The sequence below is a fragment of the Hypomesus nipponensis genome, chromosome 3 (assembly GCF_054491055.1).
Source record: "Hypomesus nipponensis isolate SF chromosome 3, ASM5449105v1, whole genome shotgun sequence".
Taxonomy (NCBI): Eukaryota; Metazoa; Chordata; class Actinopteri; order Osmeriformes; family Osmeridae; genus Hypomesus; species Hypomesus nipponensis.
In genome coordinates, this window is record NC_140363.1 from 15,762,501 (window position 1) to 15,789,429 (window position 26,929).

Sequence of the window (26,929 nt, forward strand, 5' to 3'; positions counted from 1 at the left end):
TGATCCTCCAAGCACCAGCAGAGTATTCAGAGTCACACACACACACGCACACACACACACAGCTGAGAACAGTGACTGGCTCCAGTCGTGGAGTTTGGCCGGGACATAAGAGGAAAGCAGTAATCCTGGAGAGAGTCCTGCTCGTGTCACGTATAACAGACACACAATAAACCCCTTTCAACACTGACTGGAGGCTGCCCTCAGCAGTGCATGAGGAACGAGCATGCGCTGGTTGGGGTCACCAGGCCGTCGGGGATGCTGCTTGGATATGGCCTAGGAGTTGGGGTCTAAGTTGCATTGGGACAGGCCTCAGGACAGGAGTTGATTTATTTGTTGGGGTCTAAAGAGAACGCGAGTGTTCTATGTAGAACTGGGCTCAGAAGAAGAGTTTGTGGTGTGTGGGCTTGGTCCCCCAATGGTCTTACCTCCGAGGGAGGCTGTGGGGCTGTGATGTAGAAGATCAGAAACAGCCTCATCTTGTCCTCTGGTGTCCCCGCTGGACAACAACAAGGACACAACAGACATGGTGTTTACGACAGCACCCAGGTATGCTGGCTGCATCCGGACACATTGTTTTCTTTCAAAATATATCTGTTCAACTGGAATGGACACCAGGCAGGGACCCTGGTAGGCTATTGTATGTTTCGCAATTAAAAAGTCCATGACCTATGACCTTTAACCCTGGCGCCCAGACAGAAGGACATACCGTCAGGGTCGCTGATGATGTCCAGGAGAGACTTCTCCAAGGTGGATTTGCTCATCAGTTTCTCCTCGTACTCAAAGTAGACGTCCAGCTTCCGGCTCTGTGGAGGGGTGAGGAGACCAGCGTGAGGAATCATGTCACCTGACAGGAAACACTGTGGCCTGACAGAATTTCACATTGGAGGTGTGAATGTAGGGTGTAGCAGGTCACACAGGGTGTAGCAGGGTCTATGGGGTGCTATACCAACCTTGATGTGGTCCAGGACAGCAGTAGCTACGTTAGTGTGGAGGTCGATGAGTCTCTTTTTCTCCAGCAGCTCTGGCAGGGAGCTGAAGAACAGAACACAGGAACAGTGTGAAAGGTAACCACCACGGTCTGCTGGCAGGCTGGAGATAAGAGGGTAACATACTGACCCTGCCTGGGGGCGGGGGGCATAGGTAGCATTTTACCTGACAGCTGAGGTGAGTTTAGCTGTGTTGTCTGACAGCATACTGATGGCTCCCTCATCCTCTCCTTCTAAACCCTACAAGACACAGTCAGGACAGCTTTTTAGCTCTGGGAGAGTTGTGATATGGGGCATAGTTACAATGTGGTTGCGTGTATCCGTGTGTGTGTGCGTGTCATACCATGATGCTCTTGAGGCGTTTGACCTCGTCCTCCTGAGCTCTGTACGTGTCTAGCTCTTCCTGGACAGACTCGGCCACCTCTGGAAATGGGCTGCAAACACACGCACACACTTCAATACTTGTCATTCATCAAGAGATACAGTGAGGTGGCGTCACCCCCCTCTCTAATGACAATGAGATGATCTGACGACTGGTGTGATGACTACCTAGTGTCTGCCGTGCGTAGCGATGACTGACCTGCCCTTGTGTTTCTGCCAGAATCGGTCTGCAGCCGTGAGGTCGTAGCTCTTCTTGTTCTTCTTCTTTGGTCTGGCCCCTGCTGGCGACGCCCCAGCGTCCACACACTCATCCATACTCACCCTGTTGAGGTGGAAGTCCTGGAGAAAACACACAATAAACACAAGGTCCAGATGGGACGATAAACTGATAATACTTGATTCATTTAGCAGGCATTTTATCCAAAGGAACATAACAGTAAGACTTTCTATATCTCCAGTGATTAGGAGAGTCAGGAAGGCGCCTTGTGATTGGCTGGTGTGGAAGCAGGTCTGGTAATGGAAGTCGCTTTGGATAAAAGCGTCTGCTAAATGAATAAATGTAATACGGTCAATCCTCTACCCACATCAGTGGAAAACAGACTCATCAAGCAGCCAGGCAGATTGCTTTAGGGAGGTAACATCACACTACTGTCCTAATCCCCCCACCGCACAAAAACAATTGTCACGAATCCAGCAGGGCTGGAGCAGGGCTGGAGCAGGGCAGGCCTGATACTGAAGAGGCTCTGGGACGGCGTGGGAGGAAGGATACCAGGAAGCAGAAGAGAGGACGGTGGAAATGGGTGCTGGCTAATATTTACAACCTCTGGCGACCCATACTGTATTACTGAGCCTTAACCTAACCTCTTTAGCGTAAACAGATATATAGACACACACACACACACACACAGTGCTGTTTTCAACGAATACCATCAGAGTTAAACCTCAATGCTACCATGTGGCTTCTGAAGGGTAACCTTAGGGTTGTTGAGCTTGACAGTAAGGTGGTATCAGCTGTAGACCAGACTGCATGGTTCTGTACACCCCATCCGTCAGAGGCCTGAGGCTGCTAGTCCCATCAGTACACCCACCAGGTGCTGCTTGACAGAGCTTTCCTCCCCCTGGAGCTCCTGCCTGCCATGACGGATCTACACCTTCTCCAGAGTCCGTCTGCTCCAACAAAGCCTCTCCTCTCTGCTCCTCTGCCTGCTTCCACCCCTCTGCCCCACCCCCCTCCCCCCCAGAGACCTCCTGTCTGCTATGACTGAGCTAGCCCCCCCAGGTAGCAAATCTAGCATTGATAGATCTGTGTGTGTGTGTGCTGTACCAGAACGTCGTGGATGAGGGCCTGGTAGGTCCAGGTGTGATGAAGGGGGGTGGCCAGGTCCAGATTACGGTCAGCAAGAACAAACAGGGGCCTCTGGAAGCTGGAGGGAGAGAGAGAGAGAGAGAGAGAGAGAGAGAGAGAGAGAGGTGGAGGGGGGAAGAGATGGAGAGAAGGTGAGAGTGAATGGACATGAGAAAAAAAAAGATTAAAGGATGGACAGAGACAGGAAAAAAGAATGGTGGGAGAAAAACAAAGAGAGACCGTGAAGGGAGAGAAATGCAGAGAGTAGCGAGGGAGATAAACAGAGAGACATGATGAAAGGAGGATGATTAATCAATCCCAGAGATCCCCACGGGGCTCGGTGTTCCACAGCTGGAAACAAAGACCAGCTTGAAATGGATCTTGGGAGACGTAGTCCCAGAGGAGGCCTCATGGCTGCATGCTCTGTTCTACCCTCAGCTCCAGCAATGGGATGCCAGGAAGCCTGCGGCACAGGGCTTACAGTCCAGGACGAGGTCCAAGATTGTGATTTGAGACATAGATTTTCTATTTTGGTTTTATCTCATGAGTTCTGGTGGTATGGAAAGCATTGTTTCCATAGTTAAGGACAGGATATGAGAGAATTATATTCTCTAGTGTCTCCTTTGAGATCATATTACCCAGAATGCTGTGCGGCATACCTGAACTGCCCTGCGGCCATGTTGTCTCCGGTAAACAGACTGTTTCTTGCGTCCCTCAGGTTTTCACGTAGTTTCTTGTCCAGTTTCTGGAACAAACAAACAGGGTTAGAAATCCTACCTCACATATGTAACTTACCTCTGACATAGCTACCTGAGTGATACCGTGTTTACTCAGTACAGACACCAGACAACTGTAACACTAAATTCTGCACTGTCTCAATAAAAAAAAAAAAAAGGTTTTGTGTGATTTTAATCACAGAACAGAAGGTTGCTAAAGTCCCAAGTTAGTCGTCTACAGGTGTGATCTGGTCCCAGCTACACAATCCTCCTTGGTTAAACACTTCCTTCTCCTTCCCTCCTTCAGCTACCATTCCTTCTCTCCTCGCCTCCACACCAACAGTGTAGCTACAGAGAACAAAGGGCAGTTTTGTTTCAGTCAGAAACCAGCCGCACTGCATCCATCCATTAGAGAGCTAGATCAGCTTGCAGTCCTGCCAGCCTCCATCCATCCGTCCACTGTCTGCTGCCCACCTCCTAACCCTGCCCGCTGGGCCAATGACAACACAGTGGCTTGGTGCTCTGGAGGTAAACGAACCGTACTTGCTTCCGTTTCCTCTTCCTCGCTTCTGAAATATATATATATATATATATATATATATATATATATATATATATATATATATATATATATATATATATATATATATATATATATATATATATATATATATATATATATATATATATATATATATATATATATATATATATATATATATATATATATATACACACACACACACACACTGTGAAATCAATGTCAATGAAGCATCTACAGGAAGGAGTTACTCCTTCCTGTAGATGCTTCATTGACATTGATTTCACTGTGAAAGTCTTGATCTCACAGTGGACTTTTGACTCAGCAGAGAGCAGTTCCTTGTTGGTTAGAGGGACTGGAATTGCAGGTAGCTGTGAATGTAGCCTGGACACCCCTAGTGTGTCTATGAAGGTATGGTGGCTGAGGAGGGCCATTAGAGTAGAACGTACGCGAGAAAGAGACAGAGAAAATTCTCACCACAGCGACCATCTCTGCAGCGTTGCCGCGGGGACAGCGGATGATAGGAACAGCACCTGCGGAAAAACAACCCTGATGTGTTATACAGAGGGCAAGGATGAGTACAGGATGTTAGCCGCCCACTAGGCAGAGGTCAGGGGTGACTCCTGACATGATAAACGACTCTCTTCTATCCGGCGCTAGCACTGCTGCCATCTAATGGATCTCAATACCCCTAAGCCAAGGAAAATGATTGAAAACAGATTCACACTGTGTACGCGTAGCATAACAGAGGGTTGTCTGGAGTATAAGGAGTAGAGCCTGTAGTGTTTGAGTAGTGTGAGTGAAAGCAATGTGTATGGATGTGTGAGACAAACTCACCCAAAGTGACAAAGAAGCAGAAAAGACTGTCCACTATCGTATCCATGATGGCTTCCATATCAGTGTCCATGATGTCTGGCTTGTTGATCGCTATACAAACACACAGCAACAGAAGCATCAATAAACATCCAAGTCAATCAGAAAGCCGAACAACTAGCTGGGTCTAGGTCCATGTATTTGTTGTGTAGCGTGAATATTTTCCTATTAGTCAGTGTGTGTAGTGTGTTTAGTCTGGCCAAGCAGTCAGTGTGTGTTAGACTCACCATGGTAGGAGATGAGCTCCTTGTTCTGGTTGCCAAGGATGAACATGTCGTCTTCAAGGGTGATGAAATTAAGATACTGGTCAAACACCTGGAGACAAACATCAGAGACAATTAAAGATAAATAAATAAAATAGTCATGATTTTTCGGTAAAAATAGGAAGGTTTTGTCATAAACCTGTAAATAACCTATAAACCTGTTGTGTAAGCTAGTGAAGCCCTCTGAGAGTTTAGAAACACAGACGGCTCCGTGCCAGTGGAATGTACATCAAGACATTTTGGAGCGCCCTGCAACTTTCCATCCAGAAAGCGCGGAAGTACAGACAAGAATTTGGGGCGCTGCTTCACAAATTTGAGTTTATTTTGTAATGTGAAAAAAAAAAAAAAAAAAAAACTACATCTCCCAATTAAACAATGTCGGATGTACCCAGTTGAATGTGATGATGTGGAAGCTAATTCAAGTCATTTGAGAACTCCATCTCTTATTTCACAATATGATGGATGATTGTTTGAAAAGTGTGGTTGCAGTGGTGGACAAAGTGCGGGTATCAACATCTTCAATAGCACAGCTGTACCCTGTGCCGTGCAGGTCTACCCTGTGCCGCGCAGGTCTACCCTGTGCCCCGCAGGTCTACCCTGTGTTGCTGGGGACTGACCTTGGTGACCTGGTTGACAGCGTTAGCTGCCAGAGCTGCGCTGGCGATGTCCTCTAGTTTGCTCCTGGAGATGGCTGAGATGAAGTTCAGGTAGTAAGACTCATACAGTTGGTTGCGAAGGTCCTGAGAAAACCAACAATAATGAAATTGACTTAATGGTCTTAATACACACACAAAAAAAATCTTAAACCACTTTTTTTTGTGTTGTTGCCTAGGAACAAGATCTCAACAGCACTTGGGACCTCAACAGCACTTGGGACACTTGTATGGTTCAGAGTTCACAAGAGCCACAATCTACATGTGATATGATGGTTGAAGAACAGCATGCATACTTGACATATCCTGTCAATGTTCTCCTCTGTGGGCATGACAAAGTAGACGGCAGGCACATCTGGAATGGGGTCTCTGTCTGAATGTAGCAGCCTGGAGAGACACACGCAGCATTGAACAAAACTGTAATTACCGCAAGTGACAATATACACTGTTCATGTTAACAGTCCTCATTTAAACACCTTTTTCCTCCTAAACTTATCAGGTTTGTCAAGCTAAGGTAAAGGCAGTGAGCGTAATCAGTCCTTTATCCATACACCATGGTGGTGGCACTTACAGATGCAGTGTGATTCCCATGTCTCTTAACTCCTTCACTGCCAGTAGAGGGGAAATTATGTCCTGGCCGAACCTGTCGTAGATCAACACCTAAACAACAAATAAAACAATAAAGCAATTGTATTCCATGTATTTACAAACTGTGAAACCGTGGACCGAATTTTTTTTTAAAAGATGCCAACTCAGTGTGATACTTTTACAAAAGGATAATTGATTAATTCAGTTCTTGGACCAGATATGTGGGGTATATGTGCAGGTCACCCGTACCTTCCATACTGGCTCGGTAGCTGTGTTTTTCAGAGGAGGGGCATTGAAGTTCAGCATCCGCTTCAGGGCAGCTACAGAAACAACACGATATAACACGGTAACGCATGCTATTTGGCAGCTAGCTAATCAAATTTGTAGGATTTAACCAGAACAGAGAAGGCAAGAGACACGTTTGTTGTCATCATCACAACGCACCACTACCTCAGCAAATAGTAGCCTACCACCTAGCTAGTCTAGCTAGCTAGCATTACACGTTTCAGTGTAACAGCATACTACATGGGTGTCTGGTAATATAGCTTGCTATCTCATCTGATATATAATGTAGTAAGTTGGTTGTTTGTGGGCTGATTAGTTCATTACGTTGATGGTAATAGCTTGACCTGGAGTTAAGAGTGAAGTTTGAGTATGCCTAGTAGTAGTCAGTACTACTAGCGAATCAATAGCTAATGATGAATAATCCATGTCGAAGGTTTATCCTATTAGTGACAATGACAACTATTTCAAGTCCACAAATGAGACGTGATTTTACAACAAAAAGATAAATCTCCTGCTCAAATGCCTATGTAAGTTCTGGTTTCGTATTATAATTGTATAAACACCATTTACAAACCTGCCTGCTTTTCCCGTACGGACGCCGCCATCTTTTCTGTTTATGCGGTGACGAGGCATCGGGTGACGTGGCAACCCAGTTCTCGATAAGAACTGAATGTCTTTCAAGCGTTACTGCCACCTACTGTCAACCACGAATCAGTAAAAGCTGCACTCAACGTTCACATTGCGTTCTTGTAGGCCACGTGCGGCAGGGGTTCACATATTTATGCACATTCGATTTAATACTATGGAAGCAAATCAGTGACAATGTTTTGAATTTTAAAAGGCATTAAATACTTAATATTGAAATATAAACCACCAAATATGTTGGTTTTGAATTCACCTCAAATTTAAATGTGAATTGATTTCAATGAAGAAAAAATTCAGATCCAAAATGTCAAGGTTCAGAAATTCGAACAGTACAATTGAGATCACAAAAATGTATATATTCAAGCCGAAAAAATTCAGATTGCAACATCCGGGATACCAAGGTATTGCTTGCCCCCGACCAGTCCTCTCTCCTCAGACCCCAGGCTGTGATTGTATGACTGATCTGCATGTATGACAGCCTGCAGCTACACCTGGATGAGAGGGGCCTGAGGAGAGAGGTCTGCAGTAGGACCCTTCTCGGAGAAGGGAGATAGTTCGATTGCATTCAGGCTTGATTGCCTTACCCATCCTTGGTATACCGATGTTGCAATCAGAATTTTTTCGGCTCATATTTTTGGGGATCTGAATTAAATCTAAATATTACGTTTTCAAATTCAAAATGTCATGCCACTGAATTTCTTCCATATAATACACTGATTTAATCCAGTGAGCAAAATTGAAACAGGACATTTTGAAAAAGTTCAAACATTTTCTTGCACAAACATGTGAATCCATGCATTAGTATGCAGGGGCCCAGTAGCAGGGGTGGGGGGGGGAGTATGACCTGGGGGCCCAGAAACCCCAGCAGCACCCCTGTTCATACGGGTGTCAACATGAAGGGTTAAATACAAAATGCACCTTATTATACTGGGGAAAAAATACATCCCAAGACAATTGAATTTTGTATTTATATGGAATATCCCATGTAGAATGTAATACAGAAAACAATCAGCAGAAGCCTAATCCCCTGTTGTCAGTACCATACAGTTTAACCTCTACCAGGGCCCTAAAACCAATACAAACATGATAGAAAACATTTGGTCTATATAAAAGCATAATTACAGCTATGATGAATAAAAAAATCCTAATACAAAAAAAACTTCATATCCCAAGACAAAAACATCCACAAAGTTAAACAGATAAAGTTTACAAACAGTTAATGACCCTCTAACTTAGGGTCAAGGACGGGGACTACAGTAAACTCACAGGTACAAATTCGGGTTCCAAATCCCTCCGTTTCCAACCCCCCTTTTGAAGATCTGAACATAACTCAAATCAGGTTTAGGGCTTGTGTGTAGACGTGGAGTCAGTTCACACTGTCAAGCAATTGAAGATGTAGTCGTAGTGAAGATCAACCGATGATGCGTTCTTAGGAGGTCCAACAGGTCGTTGAGTACAAACGTTGATCTGTCCTTCACATTATCTGCATGATGGCGAGTTGGCAGATGGAATACTCCATGTGCTTCTTGAAGGTTTCGTATGTAGGCACCACGGGCAGATAGAGGCAGTTGGCACTGGGCGTGCTGGTGGGGAATGCCCCTGCTGGCTCCAGGGGGTGGAGGAAGGCCACGCTGGGGGCAGGGTGGAACCCTGCAGCGGGCACCTCCTCTGCAGCGGTGGAGAACACCAGCACGTCCTCCAGAGAAGAGGCACAGCGACCCTCTGGAAGAGAGAGGCGTGTCTGGGTTAGATACACAGCACAGGAGCGGGGTTCTCCAATCCTGGACCCCCGAGGGCCGCTGTCCTGCATGTTTTAGACGTTTCCCTGCTCCAGACCGGATTTAAAATGAATGGTCATTACCCGGCTTCCACAGAGCTTGATAACAACTGATTCACTTGAGACAGGTGTGCTGGAGCGGGGAAACATCTAAAACATGCAGGACAGTGGCCCTCGGGGGACCAGGATTGGAGAACCCTGCTACAGGAAGCATTTTACTACTCAATGCAGAATGTTGTTCTTTTGCGGTCTGGTTATAACTGAGGTCAACACACACACCTTCACACTCCAGGAGGAAGTGTCTCCAGAAGGTCACCACCACGGTCTCTTTCCTTGACAGGTTTTGGTCGTCAGAGAAGACGACAGTGAAGAGGCTAAAGACTGTGTCAGCATTTAGCTTCTCAGACGGACCACAGAACACCTCGAAGAAAACTTCCGGAAACATCTGGACCTGCTGAAATACACCCAGTGTCTTCAGGCCCTCACGAAACCTGAGGAGACACAGAAGACCAGCATTGGTGAGTGTATCTTGGTCCTATTGATAAAGAAAAGTCAGGAAAAGGTGTGATAAAGTTCACACTGTGTGTGAACCACAAATACTGTACTCGTAAAAGATACAGCAAACACTATCCATATCCTGAGCAAAGTCAGTTTACATGTGGGATCAGAAAGGCACCTCTGGAAGGGCAGTTGCATCCTGGTGATAAGGTGGAAGCTCACGACATCCTCCAGTAGGGCCTGCTTATCTGCCAGGCTGCTGACCGCTCTCATGCAGCCTGCCACCTCCAGGTACTCTGCTGCGGCCTGCATGGCCTCCCTCAGCTCCTCAACCGTACTGGAGCCTTCGATCTAGGACACAAAGACGACACAGTACAACTCAATGCAGCCCTATACATACGAGGACAATGTACAAGACGAAACATTTTTGAATGCCATTTTTGTGTTCTTAGAACACAGTTCCTGCTTATACCAGCCATGGAGTGCACGAAACAAACATCCCACTGCAACGCAAGACAGCTGAAAGCAGTAGTTCAAGCCGTACCTGTCGGACTTTGCGTGCGAAGCGCGTGTCTCCCATGTCGTCCAGGCTGAGGGGTGAGTCTCGGGGGTAGTTGAACAGACACTGGTACAGCGCCCTGGAGAAGAAGCCCAGAGGAGGACCTCCATGGACCAGGCTGAGGGATAGCAGACAGCCCACATCGTAGTACAAGTCCTCACGCAGAGCTGAGGGCACACCAAAAAACAGCATCATTTGAACGTCCGTTCATTTCCACAGTGAAGGATTCCCGACGCCTGGATGAGGAGGGTAGGAGATGGCCAGGTCATCGTTGTCAATGAGAATTGGTTCTCAATTGACCTATATGGTTAAATAAACATTAAATGTGTATAAATGATCTACCTTGTGAGTCAAGAGCCAGGTTTTTGACTCCCTCGGGCCCTTCGAACAGCGTCATCCTCTGGATGTGCCTGACGAGCAGACGCAAGAAGCATCGTGTGTCTCCTGCGTCCGGCTTCCTGGGAGAGAGAGTCCTCTGGATGCTGGTGAAGCGAACACATAGGGGCCTGTCTGGGCTGAACTGGCTGCTCTTCACCAGCTCCAGGGCAGCTCTCAGGACCTGATCCCTTGACACAAGCACCTCTATGGGGACGGGAGCCAGACTCGGGCTGGGGACGGATCTCCTGATGGGTCTGGGGTTGGTCCTGCGGATGGACCTGGTACTGGGGCTGGGACTGGGGCTGGAGGGGGGCTGCTGGAGTAGCTGGCTGGCCAGGGCTTGAAGCATTTCTGCTGGGGTGCTTCCTGACAACGATGGCCTGTGAAGGATAAAGTGGATAGAGGGATGACCTTTCTCGCAAAAACAACAAACCAATTCCTTACCCTAAAAACAAGGCATCATCTACCAAAAAGATCAAACATTTACCAAACTAAATCACACTTATAGCACTGACTTGCATATCTGCGTTAGCTATTGGCGAACAAACATGTGGACGTACCTTTTGCAGACAAGAGCTGGATGGAGGGAGGGGGTGTGTCGTTTGGAGCCCCTCCTCTGTTCTTCAGACTCCTGGGCATCGCCGCGCCTGGGGCCGGGGAGGGACACTGGGGAAGACATTTACATTTAGCTCTTATCCAGAGTGACTTACAGTAAGTACAGGTACATTCCCCCCGAGGCAAGTAGGGTGAAGTGCCTTGGTCAAGGAAGTACACAGCAGTATTTTTGAACCGGCAACCTTCTGAGTAATAGTCCGATTCCCTAACCGCTCAGCCATCTGACTCTCCAAGTACTACAGGTAAGACAACACACGCCAACTCCAAGATGAAATAACTCCATATGGGGACCGGGAGAGACACACACACACATATATATATATATATATTTGCATTGTTCATACTTTATTAGACCGTTGAGATGACAGTTGTAGTGTAACAGGAAAAGCAGGGAGACAGAGAGGTGAAAACATGCAGCAGAGGGGAAAACATGTAGCAAATGGCCCAGGCTGGAGTCAAACTCAGGCCATTGCGGTAAGACCTCATGTTACATGTACTTATCCGGTGAGCTACCGGGGCACCCTCTGAAGAAATATTTGACCGGAAAACGTGAAGGTCATTCAGGCTACCTGTGCCGTCCACGGTTGTCGAGCAGTCGTCACAGACCCAGGTGCTGCAATGTAGTTCCAGCGAGGAGCACTTCCGGTGTGTTCCTCTGGAGCCACACAGCTTACAGCGTAGTAGTTCAAACCAGCTGGGGAAACACAGCACCACGATGAGCACCAACCATCACCAAGCACACAACTGGATCACACACCCAAACACTTACCCTTTCTTGGAAGAAGAGGACCTTCCGCTGTCGCTGATGCATTTGACAGCGTCACAATGCTGATATACCTGCAACAACTCTCCATAGGCATTCTCCTCCAACTCCCAAGATGCATCTCTGTGGTGGCAGGCAATTATAATATCATCCCCACACAGAGATAAATGTTTATCTATGAACATTGACCTGAAAACAGCAATGGATGAGCACCTCTGATTCAGAATGTATGTGTTGAGTTTCTATATTGTCAGAAGAAAGTACCTTTCAGGTATGTGGGTGGTACAGTATCTATGTGTTGTATTTATTTCCTGTCAGAGGAAAGTACCTTTCAGGTATGTAGATGCCCATGCGCAGCATCTCCTCCTGGAACTGTTCCTTGTTGTTGCATAGTGTACATCTAAAGAAGAACATGCCTGCACTATGTGCCTGGCGCTGAAATACAGAAACAACAACTGATTTAAAAAAAAATCAACCAACCGATTCACTTATCAATCCAATTCATTCAATCTACCTGACCAAGAAACCAACCAGTGTATGTTCTCAATCAGATAGATGGCAAGACACCATCGATCCTCCCCACCTGGACACAATCTCTGTGGAACCAGCTGTTGAGGCAGGAGGGACACTTGAGGACAGAGAAGGACAGGACTGGCTCCAGGTGCTCCAGACACACGGAGCAGGACTGTGGCAGGCTTGCGTCACATGATGCAGACTGTTTGGGGCTATGCTCCTTACAGTAGGACCTGGGGAACCGACACACATTGCCTTCAGCTGTGGGGGGCTTATAAACATGCAAAGGTGCTGAAAGGATAGTTGTCGGACGGCTTACGGGAATTCTCCTGTGAACTGGAAGTTGAACTGCTGTTGTTTCCCACAGGGGAAATGGACAGTCTTCCGGCAGCTTCTGACGTAGCAGCCAATGGAGGCACCCTTCTTCTTACAACTATGACATGTCTGCAACACAGGTAAACAGACACCAAGTCACTCAGTCACCTCTGGAATAAGACTGATTGGTGCCCACACGACTTGGAAGCAACACAAACGCAATGTAGAATTCAGGGCACCCACTAGACTTGTACGCAGTCCCTCACAGGTAAGACAAAAGTCACTGTGCCTTGAAGCCAGGCTCTAGCTCCATGAGGCCAGACAATCACCAGTGAAGATGACACTCACCAGCCTAGAGGATCTGCGGATCTCCCGCTTGATATCGTCCAGCAAGAAGCCACAGATGCCTTCGTTCTCCTCCCCTCGCTGGTAAACACCACTGGCCATCAGCTGGAAGATAGGGGAATAAAAGGCACAAATGCTTCATGTTGACATCTTTGGCATACATTCATTCGTTTAGTTTTGAAAAGAAAACAAATCTCTCTCTCACACACTCACCAGGCAGAAATAGTGCACAGTAATTTTGTCTTTGTTACTCGTGATCTTTTCTCCATACTTGTCCGGACTGTCCTCGTCAAGTTTACAAAGGGCACAACCTACATACGGCAGGACAACGCAGCAGAACGTTTGATTATATCACACATGTGGATCATTGATTTGCTTATTAACTTATTGCAGAGTGTGAACCCACACTCTTTATCCCGATCCACTGGATCCCGATTCTTCGTCGTCGTCTTCATGTCTGGTGAGGCTGCTGTTACTACTAGTCTCGAGCTGTGTGGCACGCTACACGCAAACAACATGATTAGCTGACGAGATAAGTGAGCTAGAAAACATGCAGACCAGGGCAACATTGTAGCTAATGTCAACAAAAGCTATCGATCGTCTGTGTGTGACATATTAGAATACCCGTATGGCAAGCTTGTAGGTAGCCAATTATTAGCGCTGTGTTGTGCCGTGGCTAATTAGGTAGCTAAGCTAAACCAATAACAAAAACAATGTCAGTCGTTTGTTGGTTAATATGCCAGAGTAGCAAGCGGAAGTTTATACAGTCTGAACTATGAATATGATCGCATGCAAAAATGTATATATACTGTGCAAATCGTGTAAATTTGAACGTTTAAGCGATGTTTCTGTACTCACAAGAGGTACTGAGCCCACCACTAAGGTTAGCTGAAATTTTAAATTTCCCTCTTCTTCATCTTCTTCTTTTTCTGATGTTATGGCCGATTTCAACCAACAGTTAAGAGGTGCATCACCGCCACCTACTGTCCGGGAGTGTAAGGCCAGCAGCCTACACCATCTTAAACAACTAAACATAGAAACATTTCACCTCCAAACCTTAAACTTAAAATAATATCAAACATCAAAACATTTTGAGAAATACAATATTTTTCATAGGGTGGTAGACTACATTGAAAGGAACTGTTGTGACTAAATCCATTGATTCACTATGCGATCATCATTAGAAAGGGGGAGGGGGGATTTTAGGGCTGCAACTAATGATTATTGTATTAATCGATTAATCAGTCGATTCTTTTTTCGATTAATCAACGAATCGGATAAAAAACAAAAAAGCTGTAATTTCCAACCCTTTACTCAAATGAACTGACAGTGCAAACAATCTTCAGAATGTGCACAAACAGGCACGCAATTTTACATTTAGTCATTTAGCAGACGCTCTTATCCAGAGCGACTTCTATTAAGTACAGGGACATTCCCCCGAGGCAAATTGGGTGAAGTGTCTTGCCGAAGGACACAACGTAATTTGGCACGGCCGGGAATCGAATTGGCAACCATCAGAATACTAGCCCAATTCCCTAACCGCTCAGCCATCTGACCCCCCAATTTTGAAAAAATTATTAATATTAGAGTGGATTTAATGCCATTTTCCAAGATGAACAATTTATTTGAGTTTGTTTAAAACTTTCTTGAAAATTGAAAGGTTGGGGAAGTAAGCCAGACTTTACTAGAATAATCTGGTGTATATTTAAGATTTGTATTTAAGAAATTAAGAATTTAGAAAAAAAATCAGATTTGCGAGGATTAATCTTTTTTCAAAGTGATTTTCTATCATTTTATTTGAAACTTCGTTGAAAAGGTAAAGGCTGTGGAAGTATACCAGACATTGTTAAGATACTCTGGTGTCTGTTTGAGGTTTTATATTCCTAAAAATATTATAAAAGTCTACATTTTTCTAAATGGTATGGGTTATTTTCACCCGGTTAGTAACGCGATGCTGCAAAGTAGCGTCTTCCGAATGTGAGACCACTGTCGAATATGAAACTACCTTCACCTCGGTCAATTAACACACTGTTTCGATGTGTTTAGTGTGAAATGCTCCCACACCTTGGACGACTTGGGTCGTATTGATTTCTCTGCCTCCGCCATGCGTTTCTGAACAATGTTACTCAATAACGTCTTTCTGATGGCCTTTCTTCTACCTACGCTCCGCGCTCAACTAAACTTTTTTTTTTATACTCGAACATTAATACTCAAAACATCTCCACGACATATTGAGTGGCGTAATAATCGCGTGACACAACAAATCGATAATGAAATTCGTTGCCACCGCTTTTAATTGATTCGTTGTTGCAGCCCTAGGGTGTGTGTGTGTGTATATATATATATATATATATATATATATATATATATATATATATATAATTATTATTATCCAAAAACATCTTTCCACAATGCAATACCCGAGATTAGCCTATTAATTATTTTAGTCCGTAGATGTAAAGGGAACAAAACGTATTTTAGATGACCTGTCAGGCTAGTTGTAGTTAGCCTGGTCCTAACCAGACTCTCGTACATTTCATTTGTACAGAGAGTCTGGGCTCGATCCATTGACAAGCTTTGACTTCTTTGTAGGCGGGTGCTCTGTTGAAGTTTTAAACTATTGGTTCTGCCTAGAGCCACTCTGATCTACCATAACCAATCACTGGCTTCGCCTTAGCCAATTCCTTCACCTCTACTGTAAGAGAGCTAGCTGCCGTAGCTGGAAAATCAAAATGTTCCCGAACCCAGTGGGGAGGAGGACCACAACATCATGGCCACCAAAAAAACTCGCTTGCATCTTTCTCCACCCGCATCTTTCTACGCCGCCATTAGGAACTACAACATTGTTGTTCTCACCCACTACCTCTGCTCGCTGATTGACCGGTAGAAAATTAACCGGAGACATCTGACTTACGTACCTCATGGCCAGACCTAGTACAGAAGCAAAATTAAAATTGAGCGGAAGTACGTAGGAGGGCAGAGCAAGGCTAAGTTGTAGTAAGCCGCCTACTTGATTTTTCTAATGCAACTTTTGTTTTATACACATGCGCTTCTGGTCTTGCGTAACCCGCCATCCACACTTACAACTGGAGTCCCAATGTTATAGTAATGGACTACATAAAACTACTATAGACATTCGCAAACCAGTTTGATATTTTCCACTGCCAGGCAATTTTATTTTCAGACCTTTCCATTTTTCTATGGAAGAAGCGCCATCTAGCGATCAGTACTTGTCAGTACATCCAATAAGTGGTCACGAGGGTCATGTGACCGGCTATCGGCGCTATTTGTATGGAAAACCGCCTTTTGCTTCTTGTGTTATCCACTCCAATCCTTCGGATATTGAATAGCATCTATTGTTCTACAGGACTTGCGATCATCATTTGATACCCCTCTTGTGGTTTATTGCTTTAATAATCTTTCAGTCCCACCACAATACAACTAGCTCAACAGCACAAATACAGGGGAACACAAAGCTAACTAATTATTAGCAAACTGGTTGGTAGCTAGGCTTGTAGTACTGTAGCTGGCGAATACTTGGTACATAGGGTGCTTTGGATAACTGCATATCAGCTACAGAAGATCAGATCCTAGCAGGAATAATTAACCCTTTTGCTTACCTGGACTCCGAAATCGCAAAGACGGGTTTGTCCTCCCTACCTGAAGAAGAGGCTGTGCTCCGTTGTGCGCCTAGCTTCAGACCTGACCCCCTGGCCGGTGAGTAACTAGCTGAGCTAGCTCAATTAATGTTATGTGGGCTTGCTAGAGCTAACCAGTACGAATAGGGATATCAGCAGTGCTGCCAACTGACGCATTGGCCGTGAGACATACGAATTTCAACCAGTTCACACGCTCTCACGGCACACTTTGTATTTCTCACGCGGAGAAAGCAACGCCTACCAAGTAGCCTAGTCACAACGTTGAAGACGGTGGGCACAGCACAATTTTGGTTGGCCCCACCAAATCTCACTTCAAGGTTTTTTGAAAAGTTGGCAGCCCTGTATCAGGATATCAGAAAATGTCAGCAAATGGCCAGTAGATGGTGTAGTCTAACAAGATATTCCAGTGGCATGGATTTCATCAGAAATGTCATTATTCCTTTTAAACACAAATGCCCATGTTGACAGAAGCATTGCAGTCAACCACATGGAGGTGCCTTGGAGCAGGTTTAGGGTGTCTTGCTCAAGAGCACTAAGACAGAAAATGACAGTCTAAATTTGAAAGGTTTTGAGACCAACTGTCAATTGCCAGTACAGTGAACCATTCATGCAACCTTGCCTGGGATTTGAACCAAACACTTGTCAGATTCTGTCTAATCTCCTTTTTTTCTGAGAAACTGATAGATGGTTGTTTGGGGAGTTGGTTCTACAGTGATAAACTAAAGCCAAAACAACACAAATGCTACAAAACAAAGGTTTCCGTATAACAGCCATTGTCGAGTATTTAAATCAACTCCAGCATGTTTCCTTGGTTAGCAACAAGATCACCCCACAATGCTCAACTTTCTAAAGTGTTTAGTGTGCGTCTACACCTCAGCAAGAACATGCAATTGTACCTTTCATTCTGACCTCATATTACATTCTGACCCCCCCTCCCCCGCTCGCAAAAGTCTTCTCAGAGGATCCAAACAAGGCCTGTGATTTTCAACAACGCGCCCCCTCCTCCTTTTTGTCCACCACCATTCAGGACTGCCATTATACAAGCTAATTTAGCCAATTATACACAGGTGTGATGCTAATTTCCCTATCGCACACTGAGCTCCTGGGTGTAAAAATAGCCTAATTACACATCTGTCCTTGTGGTAGCTTCCATGGTCTGTTTTCTTGGCAGCGTCTGTTTGGCAAAAACACCTTTATGAAAGGATGATTCTTCTATAAGACAGAGGGAACAACACAACACTGCAGAAAGCAGGAGTTTATTGTGTTGCGGAATGTGCCAGCAGCCTTGTCCTTTGTTCAGTAGGTTGAATGGATATTCAGCGATACAGTACGAGGTAAACTGGCAACATTAATGACTTTATGTATAGTTTTCTCACATAGATGTTGACAAGGCTATAAAATAAAGTGAGATGTATTTTTGCCATGTGTATCATGGCTGTATATGTCAACATAATGTACATTGTCACAACATTTGTGACTTTTACATGGATGGCAAAAAAATCTGCCACCACATTCCACAACGCACCAACTAGCATGCCTACATACGTTTGCATCCCTGCAAACTCCGCTTCGCGTTGTGCCTAACAACTCCCCTTACCTGTTCTAAAATCAGCGCAAAACACGGCCTCTTGGGGCTTATTGCGTAATTCAGTGACTTTGTTTTGTTGTTTTTAATGTTGTAGTTTTGCCATTTTTATTATTCTCAGGTGATAGTTATTATTTGACTTGATATCATGTCGTTTATGTTTAATATGTAATGACTTTGTGCTGCCCATGTTGGACTGGACATTATTGAAATATGTATATGTCTCAATGAACCCATCCTGGTTATTTAAAGATGACATACATACATACATATATATAAATAAAAACCAACCTTATCAGCATCAAACTGTTTTTTCTCATTCAAATCCAAAACATGAACTTGTGTCTGGGTATGACTATGCATCGAATAACCTGTCTTCAGACAGTACTTTACACCCACCCACAGTACCATCTGCACACACACTGTAGTGTAGGCAGACAGTAACCAGTAAGACACAGTATTGTACACCTTTTTATGGCCGGAGTGGAAGGGGGGTACACAGGAGACATCAAACCCTTCATTAAATTCTCCCACTTTTGATGAGTTAGAGTGATGTGACCAGCAGCCTGCTCTCCGACTCCAGCTCCCTCCCAGGTGACTAAGACATGATTATCATCCAGCCTTGGAGCTGTGAACTGGGCCTCAAGATTGGAGTCAGAGGGGGACTCTCCACTGGATGGAGTCAAATTAAATGATTCGGTCCCTAGTTAGTTGCCACTTTCAATATTCGGGTGGCTGTGGGGAATATAGGATTGACTCCAACCCTGGGAGGACTGGCTCCAGGCACACATTTGTAACAGCTTGTGATATCTCATCTCATGTGGCTGGAGGAAATTGCTGTCTACACAAGCCAAATAACTCTGTCTCCCTGACCCCAGAGTGGCTCAGTCTCATTATCAGCTTCAGCACTCGTCTCACTGGGATCCCAGTGTCATCTCCCCAGCCCACAGCCCACAGCCCTCACCCCCTAACCCCCCCCCCCCCCGCCCACCACATCCTCACCCCTTCTCATCCTCCTTCTCCCTACCTCTCTTGACTCACTCTCTTCTATCCTTCTCCTCATCCCTCCACTCCCACTCCTCCCCCCGTCCTCACCCTCTCTTTACCCCTCCTCTCCCTCCTCCTCGCCATGAAAATTGCCTTGTCTGCAGAGTGATAGAATCTGCCTGCTAATCAGTCCCGAGTTTTCAGGAGAGCCTGCAGGGCATTGACAGAGAGAAAGAGAGAGAGAGCTACACCTACACCTGCTTATTTTACCACTCTCTCCCTTTTTTTCCTCTCTCATTTCTTTCTTTCCACTGAATACATTTAAATCACAAGAGCCAGCAGCACCATTTGACTCACCTTTCCAAACTAACCTCCTGTTACCTTTGTTACCTCAGCCTGCTGTCAGGTGTGCCTGTGTCTGTGTGTCTACTGAGATTACATACGACTGGAACAAGACTATAGGCTGCGACTGTAAACCCCATCAGCATTACTTTGTTCCTTAATATCCTGTCAAAATGTTAACTATAAGCGAGGGGAGAAGTGTCTGAATTTCTTTCTGTAAAATCATGTGTTGTACATGTTTGCCTCCTGCATAATGATTTCTGCCATGTTTTTTGTTGCACAATATGTCATTTCTCATAGTACTCTGTTTAATTTTATGGAATAGTGCTGCTGAGAAGGAGAAGAGGGGAGGAGGGGAGGGGAAAGGAGAGAAAAGGGATGGAAGATGAGAGCAGAGTAGGTGGGAGGGCTGGTGTGCAGGGTTGTAACCTGAGGATGCTGCTGTCACTTTGGGGGGAGGCTCTGTGGGGTGGGGGTGGGGGCAGGGTGGGGGTAAGGGCAGGGTGGGGGTGGGGGGTGGCTGGATGGTGGTCGAGGTCCGTAGGACAATGAAAGGCACAGACGTGGGAGGCTCTCACTGTGTCCTCCTCTCCCCATGTTGGTAACTTCCAGAGAGTGTGATGGGGTGGGGTCTGAAGGGGTTGGAAGGAAGAAGGGCAGGGTGGGGGGTTAGGTGGGTGGAGCCTCTCTCTGTCTCTGTGTGATGGGGTATCAATGACCACCGTGTTGGCCCACAAGAGAGAAACACCCATCGACAGTGAAAACAAACAGACACTACAAATTCTGGAGGTGCACACACCAGGACATGTTCTAGGACTGGGCCTGGGATTGTGACTAGAGGATTACAGCACTGCTCATACAGGTAACATATCTAACTTGTCCTACCTTTGCTTACCTCAGAGCTTAGTCAACCATTCTCTCAATGTACATGGATAGGATTTAACTTCACTCGCTAATTATGATTTCACACAAATTATTATTCCAGACAAGATTGGCAAATCTCTTGTCAAACTGTTTTCTATGTTCATTTATTGAGGGTTTAGGCTGGTTGAGGGGCAGTTATATATATATAAGGAGTCAGATGGCTAAGCAGTTAGGGAATCGGGCAAGTAATCTTAAGGTTGCCAGTTCGATTCTCGGGCATGCCAAAATGACGTTGTGTCCTTGGGCAAGGCACTTCACTCTATTTGCCTCTGGGGAAATGTCCCTGTACTTACTGTAAGTCACTCTGGATAAGAGCGTCTGCTAAATGACTAAATGTAAATGTAAATATATGGGCTTATGTGAAGTCCTCTCTGACATTGCTTGTAAAAACGGCTATACAAATACATTTGATTCGATTTCTCTTCAAAGCCGAAGCTACCGACCTGCTTAAACACTGACTAGTTCTTGCTCCCTCTCGAGCCTGCACTCTGAACAATGAAACACTTCTCTGCTGCTTGTGATGCAAGTCAGGTTCCTTGAGGAAGTTCTGTTCTGTGATGAGGACTCAAAAGACAACAATGAAACACATTTTTCAATTTGCTTACAGTTTTACCAAATCGGATCATCCGTACAATAAATACAGCATCTGTGAGGTCAATGCCGTGTCAGTCAATGAGTAGTTAACAGTTAAACGTTATCTGTGGACTAGTTTATTTTTAATCATCTCTTGGGCATGTCAGTCCAGACAGATGTTGGTTGTACAGGAGGAAAAACTGCTTTGACGTTTGCCTCCCAACCTTTCAACTTTAGGATGAAAAGCATCTTGTCTCCCTGCTCCTGCCTGGAGAAGAGGGTGGATGTTGACTTGTCAGTCTGCCCTTCTGACTTCTCCTTCTCGCAGATTAAGAGGAGGAGAGAGCAACTTGTGTAATGCTCCTTAGAATTTTCCAGCACAGTGCTTCAGCGAAATCTAATTTGAGAGAAAATGGCAACCCAGCTGTTCTTTTGACTGAGCCGAACCAAAACATGGGTTCTTTCAGCGCAACACACGCTAGCCCATCCTCATCTGCACATCAATGGTCCTCCGGGAGAGCACAGGGTAGCAATTACTGCACACTACCGTTCTAGGGGTAATTTACTGGCCCTCTCTCTTGTGAGGCATCGTGAGGATCAGCCAGTGAGGGGGAATGATTGCAGAGGGTGTTTGTCAGTTTGTCGTCTCACAATGCGGCTGCTTTGTGTTGCTCCTGTCAGTCCTCTGACGGCAGATGAGCTCAGATTAAATATCCACATTTATTATGCAAACAAAAGTGGTTAATTGTCCACATATTTGCATGCAGAGGGTAAATGAATTATGCAAGATTGTTTCATAGCAACCGCTTCTGAGCGATGAGGGAGTGGAACTCTGAGATGTGATTGGTGGGTGCAGGCAGGCAAGCAGGCAGGCAGGCTGGCAGGCTGGCTGGCTGGCTGGCAGGCTGGCTGGCTCTTTGTCAAAAGACCAGCGCCATTGAAAAACATCTCTCGCATTGCATCTAAAAACGAACACTAATATCACCTGAACAATACACTAATGTGTTTTGGTTGTGTCAATAACTCCCCTGCAGACACAGTTACTACCACTAATCCACCTGGAGCTCTCCTTTCTCCTATCATCAACTGAGTAAACAGCTCAATCTGAGGAACACAGATAATAGGAGGCCCAGGCTGTATGCTCACATGTGGCACTACAGGTAGAGCATTAAAGACATCAGAGTTCCATCCTAATGCTACATCTCTGCCTGGCCCTAATTGGCTCAGTAAGTCAATTAGCCCTGTGTGTTCTCACCCGCTGCTTCCCCTAAGACAAAGGAGCCAACAGGTTTCTTAAGGACTGCAATTAATATGCAGAGACATAATTTGTCATTGTCAAAATGTTTAAGGTGTCAAGTAGTGCTGAAATATGATTAATTTAGTAGTGTGGATGGTGAGTTCTAGGCTGACGAGAGCACTCCCTGGAGAGTGACTGGAAACAGCCATTTACCATCATAGAGAGATGAGAGAGAGACAATTAGAAAGAGACAGAGAATTAGAAAGAGAGAGAGAATGAGAGAGAGAGATGGGATTGAAACTATGGAAACTGGAACGCGTGTTACAGATGACACATCTGGAACACCTACGCCTATCTTTAGAGATACTGAACTTACCATTCCACCTCAGCCGAGGGCTACTGATGGTTTGAGCAAGACAGAAATACAGAGGTTGATTTTCAGTTTGTGACAAGCGCCATATGTTGAGTCAGACTCTCAGAAGGACGCACACAGACTCATCCACACGCACACGTCACAGTAATGAAAAACATCTGCGTGGATGTGCCTGGAACTGTGGAGAAGTGGGGAGGGGATGTTTGGAGAATAATTTGTCCATATGGAGATTGTAGTCTCTGGATTAAGGACTTTACTTTGCAACACATTTTGCGCTTGTCGACCAAGAGGATGAAGAGCAGGGGGGGGGGGTCCTGGATTACCAGTTTACACAGAGTCACAGGGGCCGTGAACTTCCAACACACCCAGGGGGATTTGGAAAGGAGGGGGGCCTTGGGAGACACAGTGACTACAGTCTCTCCTCCACATCGTCGTGACCTTCTTTCCACACAGTTCGACTCCTGGTGAGCAAATCCTGACCCCTGATGTTTGGGTGCAGTTCCACGGCAGCAGAGGTTGCGCGAGTCGGTAGTTAATCCAGGAAACAAGATGGCTGCAGGAAGCATGAGGGATCAGTCCACTCATCTCTTACTGTTCTCCAGGCTGTGGCACCATTATTGGAATTAACAGCACTGTCTGTTTGCTTGAACACACACACACACACACGCACACACTGACCCAGTGCGGGATGGAAGCTTAGCATTTGAGGCGTTACCGCATGGCACAACACCCATAACCTCATGACCTGTGGCATTGCTCCCCCCATCCCCATTCCACTGCTAAACCAACCAGGCCGCCATGTGCTGGATAAGCCCCCCCCACTCCCTCCCAAGGCTAATGACCCTGGTAAGCACGGGGTCCCTTAATTGAAAGCAACAAGGAGATCAGTGCATAGCCTGCACTTGAGCCCGGCCAATCCTTAATGATTAAGCTTTACTCTTGTTAAATCCACAAATCCAATCCCCGGCAGTGACAAACACACAGACACACATACACACAGACACAAATACTGGGCAAATCGCTCAAATATTTTGTCCGCCTTACTTGTTTGGTGACTGTTGTTTTGAGACAGGCTCAAAAATAATGAATACAGCATAAACATGGCTTCAACAATCAGGATAATACTCAAGTTAAGAGGAGTTACAATGTCTTACAATGACACTCAATCATTAGTCACATAGTCTTTCAATTCAGCGCAAAGACACATACTTCAAGATATTAAACTTGACACCACAATGATTGTTAATTGGAAATCATTAGTGGGATTCTGGCACACTTAATCCGACTGGAATTGGGTGAAATTATAACTGCCACTGCCAACCAACCCCACTGTTTACTTCTACCTTGCCTTTGAAAGGAGATTTGCACAGCAGCTTTATAAATTCCTTTTAATTCACAGGTTTTAATGTCTTACAATAGCTACACTGTGTTGCTGCAATAATTCTGTCACGACACAAGTCTGTGGTGTGTCGCCATACACAGCCAACTGTAAATTATATATTCCTATAATCACAAACTGCTGGAGTAATTATTACAGAGCTGTTGTTTGTTTGTTTGTTTTACTGAAGGAGTCTCAGTGTGACAGTTTGAACCATGTTGCCAGGAAACGAAAGCATAGACAGACCATTCTGTCATGCCCTTGTTTGTACTAGTGGGGGTAACCATTGGCAACAGCACAACGTTTTCCCAGCCATTATGTGTGCTTTCCAAACGAAGGACACACTTTAACCATGCGATGGTGTGGGCAACCAGACACAATGCAAGTGATATAAGACTTAGTGCTGCATGTACCCTTGTTGTGCTGTTTCTTCTGTCAGTGTTGTGCAGGGTCGCTCTTAGAAGTATGGAAGGTGGTTTACTAGTACACAGTACAAGCTTGCTGTGCACACTTTTAAAATTAATCTGAAGAGAATGTTGTGGTAGAATAGTAAGTGTTCTTGTAACCGCGTGGAATGACATCGTCCTTGTAGTACAGTATTGTTTAGATTTGAGGTATTTCATTAACACTGTTTTGTGTTTCTTTCCAATCTTCAGGAAAGAGAGAATGACCCTGGATCCTGTAGAACAAACTAAGAACTGGTGGGTATTGGAGGACATGGAGAGAGGAAAAAAAAGTGAAACCTTTGATCAAACTCTCAGAACTGTTCAATGAACATGAGACACGAGATATGTGTCAGAAACGTGCACAATACTGTATATTTTATATGCCATTAAACTTCCAGACATCTAAAGTCTAAAGACTGACAACATAGCCGAGCCCTAATTGCTTTCTCCCAGCTGCATAACCACAGTACTAAGCAGGATAATGACACAGTGGCTTTGGCCTGTACATAGCGGTCAGGAAGGCCTGTCATCATGGTAGACAGGGACCACAGCCCTGGATACTGACGGACATGCATTTAGCAGACAGCTAAGCGCCCTAGCATGGTCTTAGATGGTGGGGGGGGTGGGGCTTGAAGGATGGATGGATGGAAGTCAGACGAGGGTAAGTAAGGAGGTTAAGTTTGCTCCAGTGGGGTTCTGGTAGTGAGTACTTGACAGATTATTGGTCTCTAAGAACCCAGGCATTACATACTTATTGACAACACACATGGAAACACCCCCGGTTTACCGGAGAAACAATGCAGCTCTCTGTAATTAGTTTGTTGCCACCATCCGAGGTTATGCGCCACAACAAAGATTACACATTAGAAGGCTGAGTGTTCTAGAATCCCATTATGAACGGTCTAGAATGTGAAGGTTCAAAGTCTGTCAACCTGCTCTCCTGTCATGAAACCGGTAATACTGTATTCAGAATAATGCGACTGAGCCTGGGTATGACTTAGATACCGCGGTGTATCACATGTTCGTTGACAGATATCAGCCTAATCTCTCTACCAGCGGACGATTCCAATTTGAGTCCAAATAAGGATTCTCAAGTGTGCGCGTGTCCACATTCCAGAACGCCTGGCGAAGGCTCATTCTCCCAATCATCACCCTCCTGCATCTGAGTAATGTCCGGATGACCTGGACCACGCCGGAATTCCTCTTCTGCTAACAGGATTACACCCTCCTCTATGTTTCCCATCCTCTCTACCTCTCTCTCATCTCCCTTCCATCTTGTCATCCCTCCAATCCCACAGTTATTCCGCTGTCTTTACCACTTGTCATCCTCACCCCCTTCTATTGGAGTCTTCTCTACTTTATCACCCAATCAGACCTCAGGAGATTAGCCAGAGCCTTACGTCTAGACGAACGTGTGATGCGCTTCAATCCACCTGCAGAACCCAGAGAGCCATGCTGATGGGCCCCAGCCCCACCCCCAGCCCCAACCAGCCCCACCCCCAGCCCCAACCAGCCCCACCCCAAGCCCCACCCCCAGCCCCAGACCTAGCTCAGCAGTGCTGGCCTCTAATCCGGCCTGACAGCTCTAGGCCTGAGAGGTGGTGGAGGGGTGGTAGGGCCAGTGCAGTGGGGCAAACAGGGCAACTGTTTTCATGCTCTTTTAATTGTTTGGTTCAGGCAACACATCACAGAGACGGACAGGCAAGCCAGGCTTTAACAGAGCGGCGGTGGTGTCAACATGAGAACGTCTGGCCTCTGGATCTTAATTGTTTTAATGAAATATTGAGAAAGAGACTGTCCCTCCTGTCTTCCACAGGATGTTCTGGGATGAGAAGGCCACAAAGCAGTTTGGCCTCGAGTTTAATGAAGCAGGGAGAAGCACGTCCCTCTTTCCTCCCCCAGTCTCCCTCCTCCTCCCCAAATAGAAATAGTCACGTGTTTATTATACACACCCCAGAGAACCAAGAATAAAGGGAGAGAGGGGGAGAGAGAGGGGGAGAGAGAGGGGGAGAGAGAGGGTGAGAGAGAGGGTGAGAGAGAGGGTGAGAGAGAGGGGGAGAGAGAGGGGGAGAGAGAGGGGGAGAGAGAGGGGGAGATCCCTTTGGTTTTCTCTTTTATTCCCTCTGTGATAGTGTCTGTCAAACAGCGTATCCATCAGTGCCACCGTGGGGTAAACACCGTGTGCACGGGGCCCACTGTCACTTCAACACAGGAGCTTACCGACACAGTCCTCCTCAGCCCAGCCAAAGGAACCTCTGATTGTGTTTGGACCAATTGGAATATAAAAGCTAATACATATATGATCAAAAATCACATACGTTTATTAGAGATATTCTGTTGTCTCATTCAGAATGGTCCAAACTTTTTTGAAAGGCTACTTTTTGGG

General features: G+C 45.7%; 2 protein-coding genes across 5 annotated transcripts in view; both read right to left on the reverse strand.

Moving 5' to 3' along the window:
• The window catches only part of scfd1 (sec1 family domain containing 1), a 12,446-nt gene extending 5,144 nt beyond the window's left edge, over positions 1–7,302 (reverse strand). Inside the window, exons 1-16 of the mRNA XM_084679575.1 lie at positions 7,206–7,302; positions 6,596–6,666; positions 6,330–6,418; positions 6,055–6,145; positions 5,723–5,845; positions 5,070–5,157; positions 4,807–4,896; positions 4,447–4,502; positions 3,372–3,457; positions 2,692–2,791; positions 1,567–1,706; positions 1,330–1,420; positions 1,153–1,226; positions 951–1,032; positions 707–803; positions 426–496 (exon numbers count right to left, since the gene is read on the reverse strand). Coding sequence (XP_084535701.1) covers positions 426–496; positions 707–803; positions 951–1,032; positions 1,153–1,226; positions 1,330–1,420; positions 1,567–1,706; positions 2,692–2,791; positions 3,372–3,457; positions 4,447–4,502; positions 4,807–4,896; positions 5,070–5,157; positions 5,723–5,845; positions 6,055–6,145; positions 6,330–6,418; positions 6,596–6,666; positions 7,206–7,236 — 1,380 coding nt within the window. The 5' untranslated portion in view covers positions 7,237–7,302. The remainder of the gene's footprint in view (positions 1–425; positions 497–706; positions 804–950; positions 1,033–1,152; positions 1,227–1,329; positions 1,421–1,566; positions 1,707–2,691; positions 2,792–3,371; positions 3,458–4,446; positions 4,503–4,806; positions 4,897–5,069; positions 5,158–5,722; positions 5,846–6,054; positions 6,146–6,329; positions 6,419–6,595; positions 6,667–7,205) is intronic.
• A 669-nt stretch (positions 7,303–7,971) lies between these two features.
• Positions 7,972–17,788, reverse strand: g2e3 (G2/M-phase specific E3 ubiquitin protein ligase). 4 transcript variants are annotated; one of them, XM_084679614.1, is made up of 16 exons: positions 16,660–17,787; positions 13,898–14,066; positions 13,446–13,540; positions 13,253–13,350; positions 13,043–13,144; positions 12,699–12,823; positions 12,450–12,612; positions 12,195–12,301; positions 11,873–11,989; positions 11,673–11,797; positions 11,049–11,154; positions 10,453–10,868; positions 10,096–10,277; positions 9,730–9,902; positions 9,333–9,544; positions 7,972–8,998 (listed from the first exon to the last, which is right to left on the reverse strand). In XM_084679614.1, exons 3-16 carry the CDS (start codon positions 13,492–13,494, stop codon positions 8,751–8,753), a joined length of 2,223 nt encoding a protein of 740 aa, XP_084535740.1. In that variant the 5' UTR covers positions 13,495–13,540; positions 13,898–14,066; positions 16,660–17,787; the 3' UTR covers positions 7,972–8,750. The 4 variants fall into 4 exon arrangements, with proteins under 4 accessions (XP_084535740.1, XP_084535722.1, XP_084535714.1 ...); XM_084679596.1 differs by having other exon boundaries at positions 13,446–14,066; positions 16,700–17,788; XM_084679588.1 differs by having other exon boundaries at positions 13,446–14,066; positions 16,660–17,788.
• Between the last annotated feature and the right edge of the window lie 9,141 nt (positions 17,789–26,929).

Coding starts and splice junctions, on each gene's coding strand:
- g2e3 (XM_084679596.1), bottom strand. CDS start 13,608: ATGTTGCCCTGGTCTGCATGTTTTCTAGCTCACTTATCTCGTCAGCTA. Junction 11,155..11,672: donor GACAACCGTGGACGGCACAG/GTAGCCTGAATG, acceptor TGTCTTCCCCAG/TGTCCCTCCCCGGCCCCAGG. Junction 10,278..10,452: donor CCTGGCTCTTGACTCACAAG/GTAGATCATTTA, acceptor GTGTGCCCTCAG/CTCTGCGTGAGGACTTGTAC.